Raw genomic sequence first — 15,155 nt, forward strand, 5'->3', positions numbered from 1 at the left:
TATAGGTTTTCATTTCAAATTTTAAAAACAGGTTTATTTTTAGAAATAAAGTATGTGTAAAAAAACCACTTTTAAAAATAGACTTGTATCCACCCTGAAAAAGGCAGACATTTTTATCTGCTCTTCTGTCAGGGTTCCTTTACACAAGCCATGTAAATATCATACCATCTACTTCTTTGTTTATGTACAATAAACAAATCCAACCGCATTCATATAGTTTTAGTTAAGCAGTATAATTTTTTTTTTTTTTTTAAGTATCTACATAGTATAGGCAGAATGCTTATGACAACAAAAATGTCATTTTCTTTCACCCTCTCTACAGTCAAAAGCCCATGTACTCTAGGGCAAGCAACTTACCTTTTGTGGGAGATTCCCTAGATTGTGTGGCCCAAGTACAGCAGACTAGAAGTTCTGTTAAAGCTTCATTTAAAAAAAAAAAAAAAAAAAAAAAAGCTTAAAAGAGGCTATTCAAATAATTGTTCTGTATGTTCATTTTCAGTTAATAAATTTTTTTTTAAATTCAATTTGATGCTGTCCCTATACAGATTTTGTATTGACAAGCTGTAACTATACTAGAAGAGAGAAATGAAGGTAACTGGAGGTTTTCATGGTTACGCAGGTGAGAGTCATCTGCGGAGGTGTAGGAGGCATGTTAGAAAAGAATCCCGTAATCCTGTTCTATATAGGTTCTAATACTGTGCTCATCATGATAGTATCCGAGGCACCTTTCAGTAGTGCATTAAGCAACGGGACTAACATCTGTCACTTATTTGTTCTCTTATCCTCTCCCTAGGGGGAAAAGTGTGTGCAGTGGAGTATTTTGTTTGTATTGTTTAAAAAAAAAAAAAAAAAATCCACTCACAACTATATGTTTGAGAAGTCAAGGGTCAAAGAAATGTACCTTGCACTAAAAGTGGGATGTGGTGAGGTTTGTAATGGTACTTAGGGTCCTGTGGGAGTTTATTCCAGTCTTGGGCCAGCCCACGTGAGACAGATCCGACTCCCACACAGATAAGCTTTACTCTTGTTGTAGAAAGTTTCAGTGTGTTACCATTACTTAGATGTTTCTGCTTGAAATCAGCAGAATAGCCAATATTTAACCAATCATTTCTAGGTTTCACAAGTAAAACCCCGTTGAGACGGCCGGAGCAGTTCACACCTCTGAGCTACCATTTCAGCCTTTTATAGATTCAGGCAGACCACTATCTCACTGTACACATTTCAGTATTTTCTTTGCAAGCATATGGACTAGAGATATTTTTGTAAGTAAAATGAAAGCTTAGATTCTGGATTACAGTTCTGCAGCAGGTGGTGGACTCAGCAGCACATGCCAGTGGAGTATTCACAGGACAGTGACTACAGAGTAACTTTATATACACGTTAAGTGGGCTAATATTTGGATGAGAAGAGTTCTCATGTTTGCTGGAAGTTATTCCAAAACCAAGCAGCTTATAGCAAATACAAGTAAGCTCTACAGAATTTTCTTGGATTTGTTACAAAATCTATAAGTGTAGCTGAATTTAAAAAAGTTAAGGCAGTAAGTAAAACATTTTAGAGATCAAGAATACTACTTTGGCATAAGGAAAAGGAAAAAGCTTTTCAAAAGTCTTGTTTTCAATTTAAGATGCTCTAAAGTGTAATAATTCTGAAGTTTGTAAAATAAAATGGATAGGTAACGCTGATTGCAATTCTGAGTCTCTCTACCCTCTGCAGACACACACGTAACCTCCCACCCCAGCCCATAAACTTTTTTTTTTTTTAAAGGAAAAAAAAACCACCCCAGTTCTCTAGTATCAATACATCTTACAATAAGCCAGGGTGTGCGCAATGGACGGTAATAGTCAGCAAAGAACAGATTTCAGTTAAATTGTCAAGGTCATGAATGTAGACATATGTCATAGGATACAGTTATTAAGCTTCTTGTAGGCAGAGTTCTATAGCCTCTTAAGTTGGGTTTATTAGTCAAGCTATCACCCACGCTATAACTCAATACCTACTGTTTTACTGAATGCAATGTGTGAACCACCACATCAACCTTGGGGAGATTATGGGTTGGGTAAACCAATCTCGGAAGGGAGTCTGCCAGACTGCATAAATTTCAGTTGGCACAACCCCTTGCTAACTGATTATAAACAACAAACAAAAGAAAAGTATCTTGCTTATGGGTTTGTAGTAGTGCTACAGAAAATTTAATACTGAGTGGTATAATTAAAGCAAGCCAGTTGAGGGGCCTGGGGGAGAAGAACACCTGAAAGAAGAGCATATTCTTATTCATTTGAACAATGAAAGGTCACTATGTTTTTAGAAGAAACTAGTAACTGGTATTTTTAAAAAGCTACACTTTGAGGAGGTAAAGCAATACATTTATTCTCGAACATCTAGGTCACCAAAATGTACACTTTAATATTAGGCTTTTGATACTGTCCACACAAAGAAATTCACATTCAGGTGGATACTACTAAACTTTTGTGAAAGAACAAAACCCACCTCTACACACACACCCGCTTCTCCCCCATCATGGCAGGAAATAAGTAGTTAACCTGTGGCTGCTAATACATCTACAAGAGATGCAGCTTAATGCTGAACTTTGTTTACCATTAAGTATAGCCAAAGACGAACAGTGTTATGCAGTTTCAGAAGTCAAGGTCAAATGCTGCTCTTAAACAACTGCCTCTGAAACTGGGGTTAGTCCTCAACTACACTGTAATTAAATCAGGTTCAAAGGCACCCTTTAGCTAACACTTCTGTCAGCAACAGATGATTGTCAGTGTAGACAAGACTAGAGAGGTTAAGTGACTTCCCAAGATCATATAGACTGCTAGGAAGTCTGTAGCAAAGCTGAGAGCCCAGATCTCCAACTCTCAGGTCTTTTCCATTAACCACAATACCATCCTACCAAATACAGAGACTTCACAAATGCACAGGATCTTGGCTTTAGTCTATATGCCAACAGAGTATTACAAAATAGTCAGCCAGATCAAATTATAATACAAGAAAGCTCATTACCCTGTAGGAATTTTGAGCCCTGAATTTTCTTACTTGTCATGTTTGTGCAACAATCTTGATGCTGCAATTTTGTCAGGGAATTTTTGTTTCAGGAGCCTCAACAACAAGTATTCCTCTTGCTTAATGTCTGTTATCCAGACGCATGTGTGTTGTCACTAGGTTGTCTAATGAACATTTTGATTCACTTTTATGTCAATTCTTAAGGCATGGATTTTTGTATCAGATTCTAAAGGAGTTAGTATGATTCAGCTTGTGACATGGTGAATACCACACAACTTAATTTTTGGATATCTGGAAGAAAACAAAAAACAAATATACATTACCTGAAATGAACAGTCAACTCTTTGTATATTTAAGAGTTAGTCACACTTTATTTCTATGACCACGTGAACAGATATGATCAGCTTCACTAAAGTAGTATTAGCCATATCAGTACCGAAGTAGCTAAGACTGGCTTTTACTTGGTCACCATTAGGTTTAGAAGTCAAAATACCATTTAAGTGGTGAAAGCTGAACCATCATACCTGGTATCTAGTTCCTCTTCACTTCCCCATATCTTACTGATTTCAAGAATACTGTAAATTATCTGGGCAGAGTTCTCATCTTCCCCACACCCTCTAAGCCAATTCCTTTACCCATCATTCAGTCAGATGTCTCTCTTCTGCTCTTATTCTAACATTCATGCCTTCTTCTCAGTTTTATTCTCTCTTCCTCAAGGATTTCTGATTTTTCCATGGGTGGACCATATCCTACTAGTGTCTCATGGATCACCTCCACAGACTATCTCCTCTTGCACTGGTGAGCAATTCTCACTAGTTTCTCTACATCCTCTTGCCAAGTATTCGTGTTCCACCCAACCCTCCTAGTTTGATTTACCTTTCGCCTATTGCTAACCCTGATCCTTCTTCTTTATCCCTCCTATGCTTGAAGAGCATCCCAATCAGTATTTGCCAAGTTCCTTAGCTCTCCTTCAAAACACAAAAATTCACACCTAGTCTACAGAGCTGATATGCACCAACATCCACACAAAACTCCAATTACCAACACTTCCATTGTTACTGTATCTTTACAGCAAAGCTGTATATATTTGTCTTCCATTTATAGATTATCAATACTGTTAAGCTCCATATAGACCGTTTAAAAGTCAAATACAACGCCTCTGCAACAATCTGTTCAGATTTGGGATAGGTTTCAGAGTAGCAGCCGTGTTAGTCTGTATTGGCAAAAAGAAAAGGAGTACTTGTGGCACCTTAAGAGACAAATAAATAACAAATAAATTTGTTAGTCTCTAAGGTGCCACAAGTACTCCTTTTCAGATTTGGGATAGAACACTTTTACCAAATCAGAAGCTTTACTTACTTCTGACTGAATAAAATACCTTGGAATCCAAGTTCCTTCAGCTACTAAACTGCAAAAATTCCATATTAAACCAGCAGTTCAGCAGATGAGAAGATCCCTGCAAACAGGCATGCTTTCTTAGAATACTTGTGGGAAGAGTTACCCTATTGAACCAGTATTTTTCCTCTTCCTCCCAGCTACTGGTGTTCCTATAAAAGATGTTGGATAAAATATTCTATTTCATAGTAATCTACTTTAATAATCCCAATTTTCCTACAGGAATGGGAGGTTCCATGTCTATAAAGACCAAGTATAGAGGGGTTAATTCTATGTAAAAACATTTGCCAATAGTTATCACACAGTGGTGTCCAAGATATCACAGGTTTCCTTGAAACAAAGTAGGAAATAACTGGTTTTTTAGATTCATTAATTTGGAAGTCAAGTAGAATGATTTGTGGCAAGTAAAATAAAACCACTAGTTCTCGGACTAGTTATTATCAGTTCTAATATCACATCAAACAGAAGCAGCAATAGTAGGCATCTTTGCCATGTACACAGTGTCAAATTAAATGGAGAAATAGTAATGCTATTTACAAAGAGTGTCACAATAGTAATGCTATTTACAAAGAGGGCCACATAGAGCACATAAAGCTATTGCTCAAATTCTGGCTCAAATCCAGTGTTTTTGATAACATGAAACAAACGGTCACTCTAGGACACTAAATGTCTTCTAGTTATCCAATGAAGTAATCCTAAACTATGTTTTAGTTTCTGTAGAATAAGTGAATAATATTAAGAAACCTGCAAAGATTACTTGTGACTCTTCTAAGTTTTACAGAGAACACTTTGACCGTGTTAACACTGGGAAGCATTAATTCTAATCTGATTGAGCAAGTATGTAAGCTAGGAGGAAGAATGATCCAAAGGTTAGGGCACTAGCCTAAGGTGTGGAGACCAGGGTTCAACTCTCTCCAGGACAGACTTCCTGTGTGACCTTGGGCAAATCACTGTGCTTCAGTTCACCGGCTACCTGTAAAATGGGGATAATAGTACTTCCTTACCTCACAGGGGTGCTTTGAAAATAACTATACTAAAGATTGTGAGGCACTCATAGGGCCCCCATCACTGTAGTATCTAAGTACCTAAGCCAGATCAAACTTTTACATTGTCACCGGATTTAATTAATTTCAATGAGCATTTTTAAAAAAAAAAACGCCTGTTTTGGGGGTCATGTGGCCCCAATCCTGAAAATATTTACATGCTTATAGTTCACACATGCATGAGTAGTCCCCTAGACTTGAATGGGACTACAGAGATGCTTACAGTTCGACACGCGGAATAAACATCTGCAGCACTGGGGCCTATGATTGTGGCTTCATGTGATATGTTAGGGGCAATCAATCATGATTAGAGGTACATTTTATAAAGGGGAATGAGAGCAATTTATCTTCAAAGCTCTTAATATAATCTTTAGGCCATGGATTCTTGCTATAGAGCAGCTGTAAACAACAAAACAGAAATGACAGAAACCACAGACGTTTATAAGCCTTCGTTCAATTCTAGTGCACTTGGAATTTTTTCCAGAAAATATTGTTCTAGCAAAGTTTAGTTTTTCAGTTTGAGCTTTGCAGTGTAGAAGTATATCATGCAGCTAGAAAACTCAGCATTCTTTGAATTTTAGCATTTGTATTCTTGAATTTAATTTTTTTTTTTTTTTTTTTTTTTTGGCAGAAGTGCATTCCTTAAAGAAGGAACCCATTCCTAATTTATTATTCTCATAATTTGTTGCATAAATAAGATTATTCCACCTCCATACAGCATGTCTAGCTCCTTGGAGTTTTATATATTTTAGAATTTGGGTATTACAATATTCCTTTTCTTCAAAAAGGAAGTGTCCAGTAACTTTTTCTGGTTGTTTCTTGTATTTATAAACTGCATAGAAAATAACCTGGACTCTAACCATCACTGTAAGGATTTACCATCGTATGAGAAGTTTGGTAGTTTCTTTTGAGTTGGCAACTCATTCATTATGGAATTAGTTTTGTGTATAAACTGAGCATCCTTAAAAGAAAATAGCTTCAAAATCATCCCCCTTCTCGGTATTGCCTTTAATATTAATACCCAGAAAAAAGGGGTGCATGATGTGAAATGCCTATATATATATTTTTTTGTCTGTACTAAATTGTAAAAGGATTGTGGAGTTAACAGAAAAGTATTTATCCTTTTATCTGTTTGGGTTCAGAATGCAGAGTCAGACCGAAAAGTAAAGTCCTTTCTCATTGGTTGCAATTATCTCCAGACACCACACCCTTTTACGTCTTTCATAGTAGCTTGAACTCTGATTCAGCAGAAGGCTACCTTTTAAGGAAAGGCAGAGAATCCGTCTTTCCATATGAAAAATAACCAAGTCCCAGAATAAGTCACATTACATGATTTGTGAACAGTTGTATGTGGTACTCATTTGGGACAAAATTCACCCCGTCTGCAGATGGCTGATACAAGGACAAGGTTCAGCATAGGCCCCATGTAAGCACTAAGTAAAACTTGACGATGCACAAGATTTTTGCTGTCTGTCTAGGCCTAGGTGCCGACTCCATGGGTGCTCTGGGAATGGAGCACCCACGGGGAAAAATTAGTGAGTGCTCTGCACCCACTGGCAGCCAAGCTCCCCTCACGCCCCCACCCCACCTCCTCCTCCGCTGAGCGTGCCGCGTCCCCACTCCTCCGCCTACCTCCCAGTGCTTCCCACCCGGCCGCCACCAAACAGCTATTTGGCAGCGTTCGCACCCTCCAGGCCGGGGGGGGGGGGGGGGGGGGGGGGGGGAGCAGGAAAGTGGCGCACTCAGGGGAGAAGGCGGGGAAGAGGCAGGGCCAGGCTGGGGGTTTGGAGAAGGTGTTGGAATATTGGCAGGGAGGGAACAGAGACTTTGGAGAAAAGGGGTTGGAATGGGGGCAGGGAAGGGATAGGAAAATGTGGGGCCTCATGGAAGGGGTGGAGTGGGAGCGGGGCCGGGGGCAGAGGCAGGGTCGAGCACCCACGGGAAAGAGGGGAAGTCGGCGCTTATGTGTCCAGGGATTAAATTTCATTCTTGGATAGATACTAGCTGAGATTAGAGTCCAATCTGTCCCTCCACTGCCACCACTCTAAAGGAGGTCTCATATAATACTACACAGATCTTTAAACTGTATATATAAAATGACTGTAACAGGTGTATTTTCGTAAGTTAATTGTAAGAATAGGTGCAAAGTGTTCTGATGGAAATGTGGTTTTTCAAGTTTGTGTCTATTTAAACACAGAAGTGAGCCAATAATTAAAAAACACATGCAGAAAAGAAAATAAGAGTTCTCCCTAAAATTCAGTCTCTGCATTTCAGAAACCAGTTCATATCGGTAGTTCCTTCTCTTTCTGTGAAAAGAAAACAGAACATCCAGTCACAACACTTAACTTTTGGTACCTTACCAGACTTGGGCTGTGACATCTCCAGTTGCAACTCTACAGCTCTCAAATAAAGACATGTCTAAGTTAGAAGCATTGTGATAGAAAAGCAATAAACTACTGATTTTTAAGTCCACTGATTTGCTTTTTATTCAAAACACCCCAAGGGGAGAAAAGTAAATCCACATGGAGCTTGTAACAGGCAAATTTTATTCAGACTGACCTTAACTGAGGTGCTGTTGCTAACCAGAAAGGGAGCACAAAAAAGGTAGATGACAACTCTGGAGCAGAGATATTGCTCTTGGCACAACAAGTGGGAATGTAAAGGTACATGGCCTGAACAAGTTCAATAATTAGACAGTTTTCAGGCCTAAGAATCAGTATTTCTGACAAGGATGACTCCACCCTAAAATGCCTCTTTGAAACTAACAGGATTAACTATTTAAGGTCCAATATAGATCACACTCCTGGCAAGGGTAAAGCAAACCGTTTCCTTGAAATCTGACTGGATGCCTACTTGACCACTCCTATCCTATATTCAAAAGGAGATTAACTAAATTAATAGCTTGATATGGATTGTATTTCAGGGGTCTTTAAGAATTAGATGAATAACATTCCTGGGAAGTTGTAGAAAACATTGAGCTTTGATTTTCCAACAAACTGATTTTCCAATGAGATATTATTCCAGGCCTTCAAAGTGAAAATGTCACCTCGGTGGGAAATTCCAGAAGACACACACTGCTAGTCAAAGTATGTCAACTCAGGTTCTCACAAGGAATTCAGTGTGCTATGTTTCTTAATCAGAGGTAATTTTTTTTAGCTGTATTCCCTCTGCTGTCTCTCTTTAGATTGGAGAGTGGAAAGAAATTCTCTAAGATTAATTAGAAACAAATGTAAGTCATCAGATCTCCTTTAGGTCTTAGTCCAGAAGTTCTTGAAAGAACTTTGTTCCTTTGTAAGAGAGCGATCATTCTAAAAACTAATAGTTTTCATGTCCATACACAATGCACGAGTATTTATATAGCCACCACACTGTACATATGGTACGACGGTCCCATAAGATAGAAGTCAGAGTAGCAGCCGTGTTAGTCTGTATTCGCAAAAAGAAAAAGGAGTACTTGCGGCACCTTAGAGACTAACAAATTTATTTGAGCATAAGCTTTCGTGAGCTACAGCAAAGGATCACATGGTTAGTTGCTATTTATTTTCCCTTATAAATAGGAGTCTTGGCATTCAGAAACCTACTACTGTTAAGTAGTAAGCATATATTCCAAACTGATTAACTGGGAAAGTTTTAAAAAGTAATCAGGTAATGTTCATCTCTGTGACATCACAAAGGAGGAAGGAAATAAACATTTAACGGCCTATGGAACTACAGCAGCACTTGCCAGGAGTCTTTTTCCAAGTGGAAGAAAATATCCTTGAGGATTTTCAGTATTGTGAGGGTTAAGTTGTCTAGGAAAGGCAAACCGACTAAAAGTTACATATTTGCACTGTAATTCCAGAGCCTGGAGATAACTCCTCCATTAGCAATGGAGGAGTTTCTCCAGAGAACCACACGTTTACTACCAGCTTTTTATAACACTACAAGTTTGAGTGTGCTAACACTGTCATCAGAAAATAGATTCTAGATCCTAGAATGCCTTGACCCAGCTCTCTAGAAAAGCACTTTAGATCCCATGCAGGATGAGGGATAAGAATTATAATTTTCTAAGATACAGTATCTAGAGACAAAGCTGGCAGCACTTCAGAATTAAAACCACAAGACTTGAGTATGAGTCTGCTACAGGGAATTCCCTTTACCACTTCAAGCCTTAATAGGAAGGCAAGTGTACATACACTTGCCGCAAAGCACCAGGCCTGGGAATCAGGAGACCAGGATTCTATTCTTGGCTGTCCCAGTGACTTCCCACCTGATTTTGTGAAAGTCAGCTTCTGTACCTCAGTTTCCATCCCTGATCTGTAAAATTGGTTGAATAAGTCACTCTATTCATACTGTGAGTATTTAACTAGTTTTGTACAGCACCAACTCCTTAGGCAGAAGTGCAAAATATAATTTCCAAGAAGCTTCAATTCTTACCACTTTGCAAAGCAGAAGCCTTGGCTTTTCTGTCTGAAACAGCCATTTTCAGTTCCTTTGTCGCAAGGTCACATGCCACTTAAACCAGCATAACTGAGGCTTCAGCCCTTTGGGGCAAGTGACCATAACAGCACAACATAGTAAACAGACACTACTATAAGCTGGGGAAAGCCTAGGTCACACTTTACATTATTGGTTTTATGCTCTGACATAGATAATTAAGATACTACCAAAAAGTACTAACCAAATTTCAACCTGGAATAAAAAGACATATGAGCTGCTGCTGAAAGTGACCTTAGAGGTAGAAAAAGGCTAGAAACACCACAGCACAAACCCAGAATCCATTGCTACCGGCTGCTTTACTACTTATCATTTGACAGGAAAAACAACCCATCATCCTGAACTGATGTTTCATGGTGCAGAAACTATCTTTTATATTCTTTCCAGAAATTTATGAAAGAGGTCATGCTCTGTGGAAAGTAGCAATCAACCTCCTCAGCCAAAGAGCAGTACAGTTTTCTATTGAAATAAAGTTATTTATAGGAAGTCATGCAACTCATTATCTGATTTCTCTAGACATAGGGCTCCAAAACATGTTGCCTATTACATTATAAAAAGTTACTGGTGTTTTTAAAAAAGTAAGTACACTTGGATTAAGTGCCCTTATATTCAACTACTTATAAGTACAAAACAAATTCCATGACATTTAACGGTCAGACCTGCAAATCCTTCTTTTAAAATATGTAGCTAAAATTAGTTTAGAATAGAAAAAAAATTAAGTAACTGATGATACAGGTAAAATGTGGTTGATTCTATTACATTAAAGAATAACTAATGTTAATATTGCAAGGCTGAGGACTTTTAATTTAATTAAATTTTCAACTTTGAGTACTTGGGCATTTGCAGAGTCAGACCCTTTTGATGTCTGCTTTCATCCTTTTCCAAAAGGCAATGAATTATGTTGTCATCTTTACTCTGACCCCCAACATACTAAACCCCAATTTCACACAGTCAAGCCTTAAAAACAGTCTACCTTTAAGAGCAGTCTTGCCAAATAGACAGGTAAGTTTACTTATACATGGCCCCAATGCTGCAAAGTGAACCTACATTAGCATTCCACATGAAGTAAAGGTCCTGTATGTTCAAATCCTTTTGCATGCTCAGGGTCTATAGTATTTCTAAAGCTGGTAAGGGGTATTTTATCAGTTTAGACAAAAGTTTACTTATCTATCTTTACCATGATGAGCTTGCTCCTCAGCTCTCCCCAATACTGTTTTACTCACTCATGTAACAAAAAACAAAACCCCCACAAATTAGTTCTTCAAAACACATCCCCCTCCATAAATTCATTATGCAAGAAAATTATTTTATTCAGCAAGCACTCAGTTTTACCCCTTTAAATGGGCAATAATTAAGTTTCCTCAGCCTCCTTGCTAACTCAGTCACTTTCAGAAGTGAAATCTCCTATTCACCATTACACACATTTTAAAATTGTATTTTAGAAATGCAGATAAAGTAAATACCAGGCTGTAGAAGAAAACCAAAAGATCTGGTATGCCTTCTGCCCTCCCAGCCCCAAAACAAGAGTTAGCTTTTCTGTGGCGTTCACTTGGCTGGGTCACACAGAAAAGCAAGTTGCTCAGCTCAGGCCTTGGTTTTGTATTGCGTATTCAGTAATGTGCACACACTCCACCTTCTTCCTGGGCTTCCACCTTTTGGGGAAGGGAGCAAAATACTTACCACATCCCACTAAAATCCTTTAGAGAGAGATACTTTTCCCCTCTGCAACCTCCTTTTTCCTTCTCCTCACCCCATGGGTTTTAGGGCACAAAACTAACAGCAGGAACGGTGGGGATACACAACGGGGGGGGGGGGGGTGGCTCTTGCTCTCTCCAGGGCCTACACTCCCTTTGTTTAGGGCTCACAGCTTCTCCAACTTCTAAGAAACAGACACGCAGCATAACTAATGAAGTGGTGGGCAAAGCCCCTTTCTCCCCCCATCCCGCAGAATGCCCCCAGGCTAAGAGAGTCGACATTTTCAGCTGAGAAACAGAAAGCAGGGGCGCTGATTCAATACTTTATGAAGGAAAATGAAAGGGGCAGCACGAAGCAGCCGGGGGCGGGGGGGCGGCAGAAAGAGGGGTTTCTCCCCATCTGTAGGGGGAACGAAGGCAGGGATAGACGAGGCTCTGAAGAAATCAAGCTACACGCGTAGTGTCTCGCCAGCGGCAGCCCCACTGTGTCTCAGGACCGAGCTCGGAGGACGCTACACAAGACGCCGCTGGCACACAGCTGGCATGCCCCCCGTGTACTGATTGCTAGGTGCTGTGCCCCCCTAGGCACTGGGTAAACTCGCCCCTGCAGGCGATGGATTCACCTGGGTGCCATATGCTGCTGCCCAATGGGGACGACATACCCCGGGGTGCTGAGTCACCCCATGCCAGGGGGCCGTGCCCATACCCTAGGGGCAACCGGTACCTCTACCCCCTTCCCGTGGGTGCCAGGCGCCCTGGGCGAGCGCTGCGTGCCCCCGCTCGCTGCTCCCGGCTGAGTGGGTGCCAAGTGCCCCCCTCAGCAGGGCGGGCGCCGCGCCCCCTCCCCCAGCGGCCCGGCCCGCACCGTGATGTTGCAGTGGATGGTGAGCGGCGGCGGCGGCGGCGGGCTGCTCCCCGGCGGCGGCGGCAGCAGCACGAACTGGCAGTGCAGCTCGTCCAGCTTCCAGGAGACGATGCGGAAGCGCTCGTGGTCCTTGTCGAAGATGGACTCGAGGAGCTTCAGCTCGGCCTTGAGCCCTGACACCGACATCCTGGCCTCATCTCCGGGCCCGGGCCTGCGCCACCTCGCCTCACGCGCCCCGCGCAGCTCGGCTCCGGCCCGGCCTGACCCGGCCGCGCCTGCTGGGCGGAAGATGGCGGGGAACAGCCTGAGCCGGTGGAGGAAGCAGAAGCGGCGGCGGAGGCAGCTCCCTTTGTACCAGCCTCCAGCACCCTCTCGCACATTTAAAAGGGCAACAGCGGAGCCAGCCACCCCCTCCCCAGCCGTGCTGGGCCGGGCCCACCAGCCACCCCGCCCCACGCAACAGTGCAAGGGCGGCCCCTTCTCGCTCCGCTGCCCTCAGGCAGGGCTCCCTCCACGCGCGGCCTGGCCAGCCCCCTACCCCCCCACACACATACAGCCAGACAGGGTCTGTAACCCTCCCTCTCCCCCCACCCCAGCTGGAGGGCAGCGTTGGGCCAGCCCCCGACTCACTCCCCTAGGACAGGGTTCACCACACCCACACACACATGGGCAGTGCCAACCCATACTCATCCCTCCTCCCTCCACACAGAAGGGCAGGGTTCAACCCTCCCCCCCAGAGGGCTGGGTCAGCCTTGCCATCAGATGTCCTCATTCCTCAAGCTGGGGCAGGGTTGGCCCCTTACCCCAGACACCGATTGGGGCAGGACACTTACTCACCCCTATCATGCACAAGACACACACCTCCCACACCAGGGCAGGGCCCACCCAGCCTCCTTGCTCACTTTCCCACCCATAGACCCAGCGGGCAGGCTTGGCCTCCTTCCTCCTATCCCAGATGCACAACAAGGCAGGGCTCTTACTCACTTCTAGCCCTGCCCCATGCACACCTCACGCCAGGGCAGGGCTCGGCTCATCCTCCTTGCTCACCTCCCCCCTGCCACTCCCACACCGGTGTAGCTCCAGCTCTCTAGTCACTTCTCACATGTGCCAAGTCTGTGCCACCCCCTAATCTCCCCCCCCACACACACACATTCACCAGGGCTGGCCTGTCTCCCTACTTCACACATACACACCAGGGTAAGACTAGCCCTGTACTTACAACCCCTCACGCAGCAGCCACAGGGCAGAATGGGGTCCCTACTTCCCTTCCCGCTCCAAAGACATATATACTAGGTCTGGTCCAACCTGGTCCACTAGATCTGCTACACACATTAGGACTGACCTGACTCCCTACTCCATCCCCATCCACTAGCCCTACCAGCTTCCCACAAATTCCTTGATGCTAACAGCAAAGGGTTGACTGTACTTTTAACAGCAACTCCTATCAGGCCTGACAAACTCACTAGCCTTACCAGCCTCCCACTCTCTCCCCCAGTTAGGGTGACCATATTTTCCTATACCGAATACGAGACACCTAGTAAATTATTCATATTAAAGCGAGTTCAATGACAATCAGAACTATGCAATACAGACATTCAAATTAACATCAAGTTGACTGAACCCCCATTAAAAAAATACTGTGTAGGTGGACTCTTTTTATTTACCTTCTTATCTTTAAGGCTTTAGGGTTCAGACAAGGAGAGGTGACACACCCCTACCCCCCCCCCACACACTCCTGTACATCTCTCACATGTGGGGGTGACTGACAGGTGGTTCCAGAGAGGATGGTTCTAGACTATTCTCAGTGGTAGAAGAGGACAGGACAAGGAGTAATGGTCTCAAGTTGCAGTGGGGGAGGTTTAGGTTGAATATTAGAAAAAACTTTTTCACTAAGAGGGTGGTGAAACACTGGAATGCGTTACCTAGGGAGGTGGTAGAATCTCCTTCCTTGGAAGTTTTTAAGGTCAGGCTTGACAAAGCCTTGGCTGGAATGATTTGATTGGGGATTGGTCCTGCTTTGAGCAGGGGGTTGGACTAGATGACCTCCTGAGGTCCCTTCCAACCCTGATATTCTATGATTCTATGACAGAGCCGAACCTACTCTCCACCCTCTATGTCTGGCTGGGCCCCCAAGATGGACCCACCTCTCCAGGTACCTGGCACCGTGTCTTCTTGATGCAATCCGTGGGGGGCACACAGGGTTGCATGTCCCCCCCACCCCCGATTTCTACCAGGGTTCACACCAGAATGTGGCCAGCAGCAGCCTTTCAGCACTGTGCAGGAGGGAAGGGACGGGAGCTACTTCCAGTCATGGGGGGGTGGGGGGAAGGGATGACCTGGCCCCTATCTTTGCAGAGCTCATCTCTTCCTCCTCCCCCTTCCCCCTGTGGCTGGAAGCAGCTTGTCCCTTCCTGCCTGCATAGTGTTGAAAGGCAGCTAACACCTCCAGGCTGCTGCTAGCCACCGACATAACCCAGTCGCCTCCTATCCCTTAGCTACAGCACGGGCACGAAGGAGTTAAGCCTTAAGGATGCATTGTGCACCAGGGCCCAGGAAACCTGACTGCAGGGGCTTCAGCAAACCAGGCCAGAGAGGGGCTCAGCAGGGGAGGGTGCCGAAGGGATGGAGCAGACCCATGCTCCCTGGGGGAAAGACCCAGGGCAGGGGGTTGGTGGG

At 43.3% G+C, this 15,155-nt stretch overlaps 1 protein-coding gene across 3 annotated transcripts in view; it reads right to left on the bottom strand.

Annotated features, from left to right (window-relative positions):
• UBE2Q2 (ubiquitin conjugating enzyme E2 Q2) overlaps positions 1-13,040 on the bottom strand; it is an 80,590-nt gene extending 67,550 nt beyond the window's left edge. The window contains exon 1 of one of the 3 annotated variants that reach the window (XM_037910251.2): positions 12,480-13,040. In XM_037910251.2, the coding sequence (XP_037766179.1) occupies positions 12,480-12,665 (186 nt within the window). In that variant the 5' untranslated portion in view covers positions 12,666-13,040. The remainder of the gene's footprint in view (positions 1-12,479) is intronic. The other 2 variants (XM_037910252.2, XM_037910253.2) reach the window with 2 other exon arrangements.
• Positions 13,041-15,155: the final 2,115 nt, after the last annotated feature.

This window comes from Chelonia mydas, chromosome 10 (assembly GCF_015237465.2).
Source record: "Chelonia mydas isolate rCheMyd1 chromosome 10, rCheMyd1.pri.v2, whole genome shotgun sequence".
Lineage (NCBI taxonomy): Eukaryota > Metazoa > Chordata > Testudines > Cheloniidae > Chelonia > Chelonia mydas.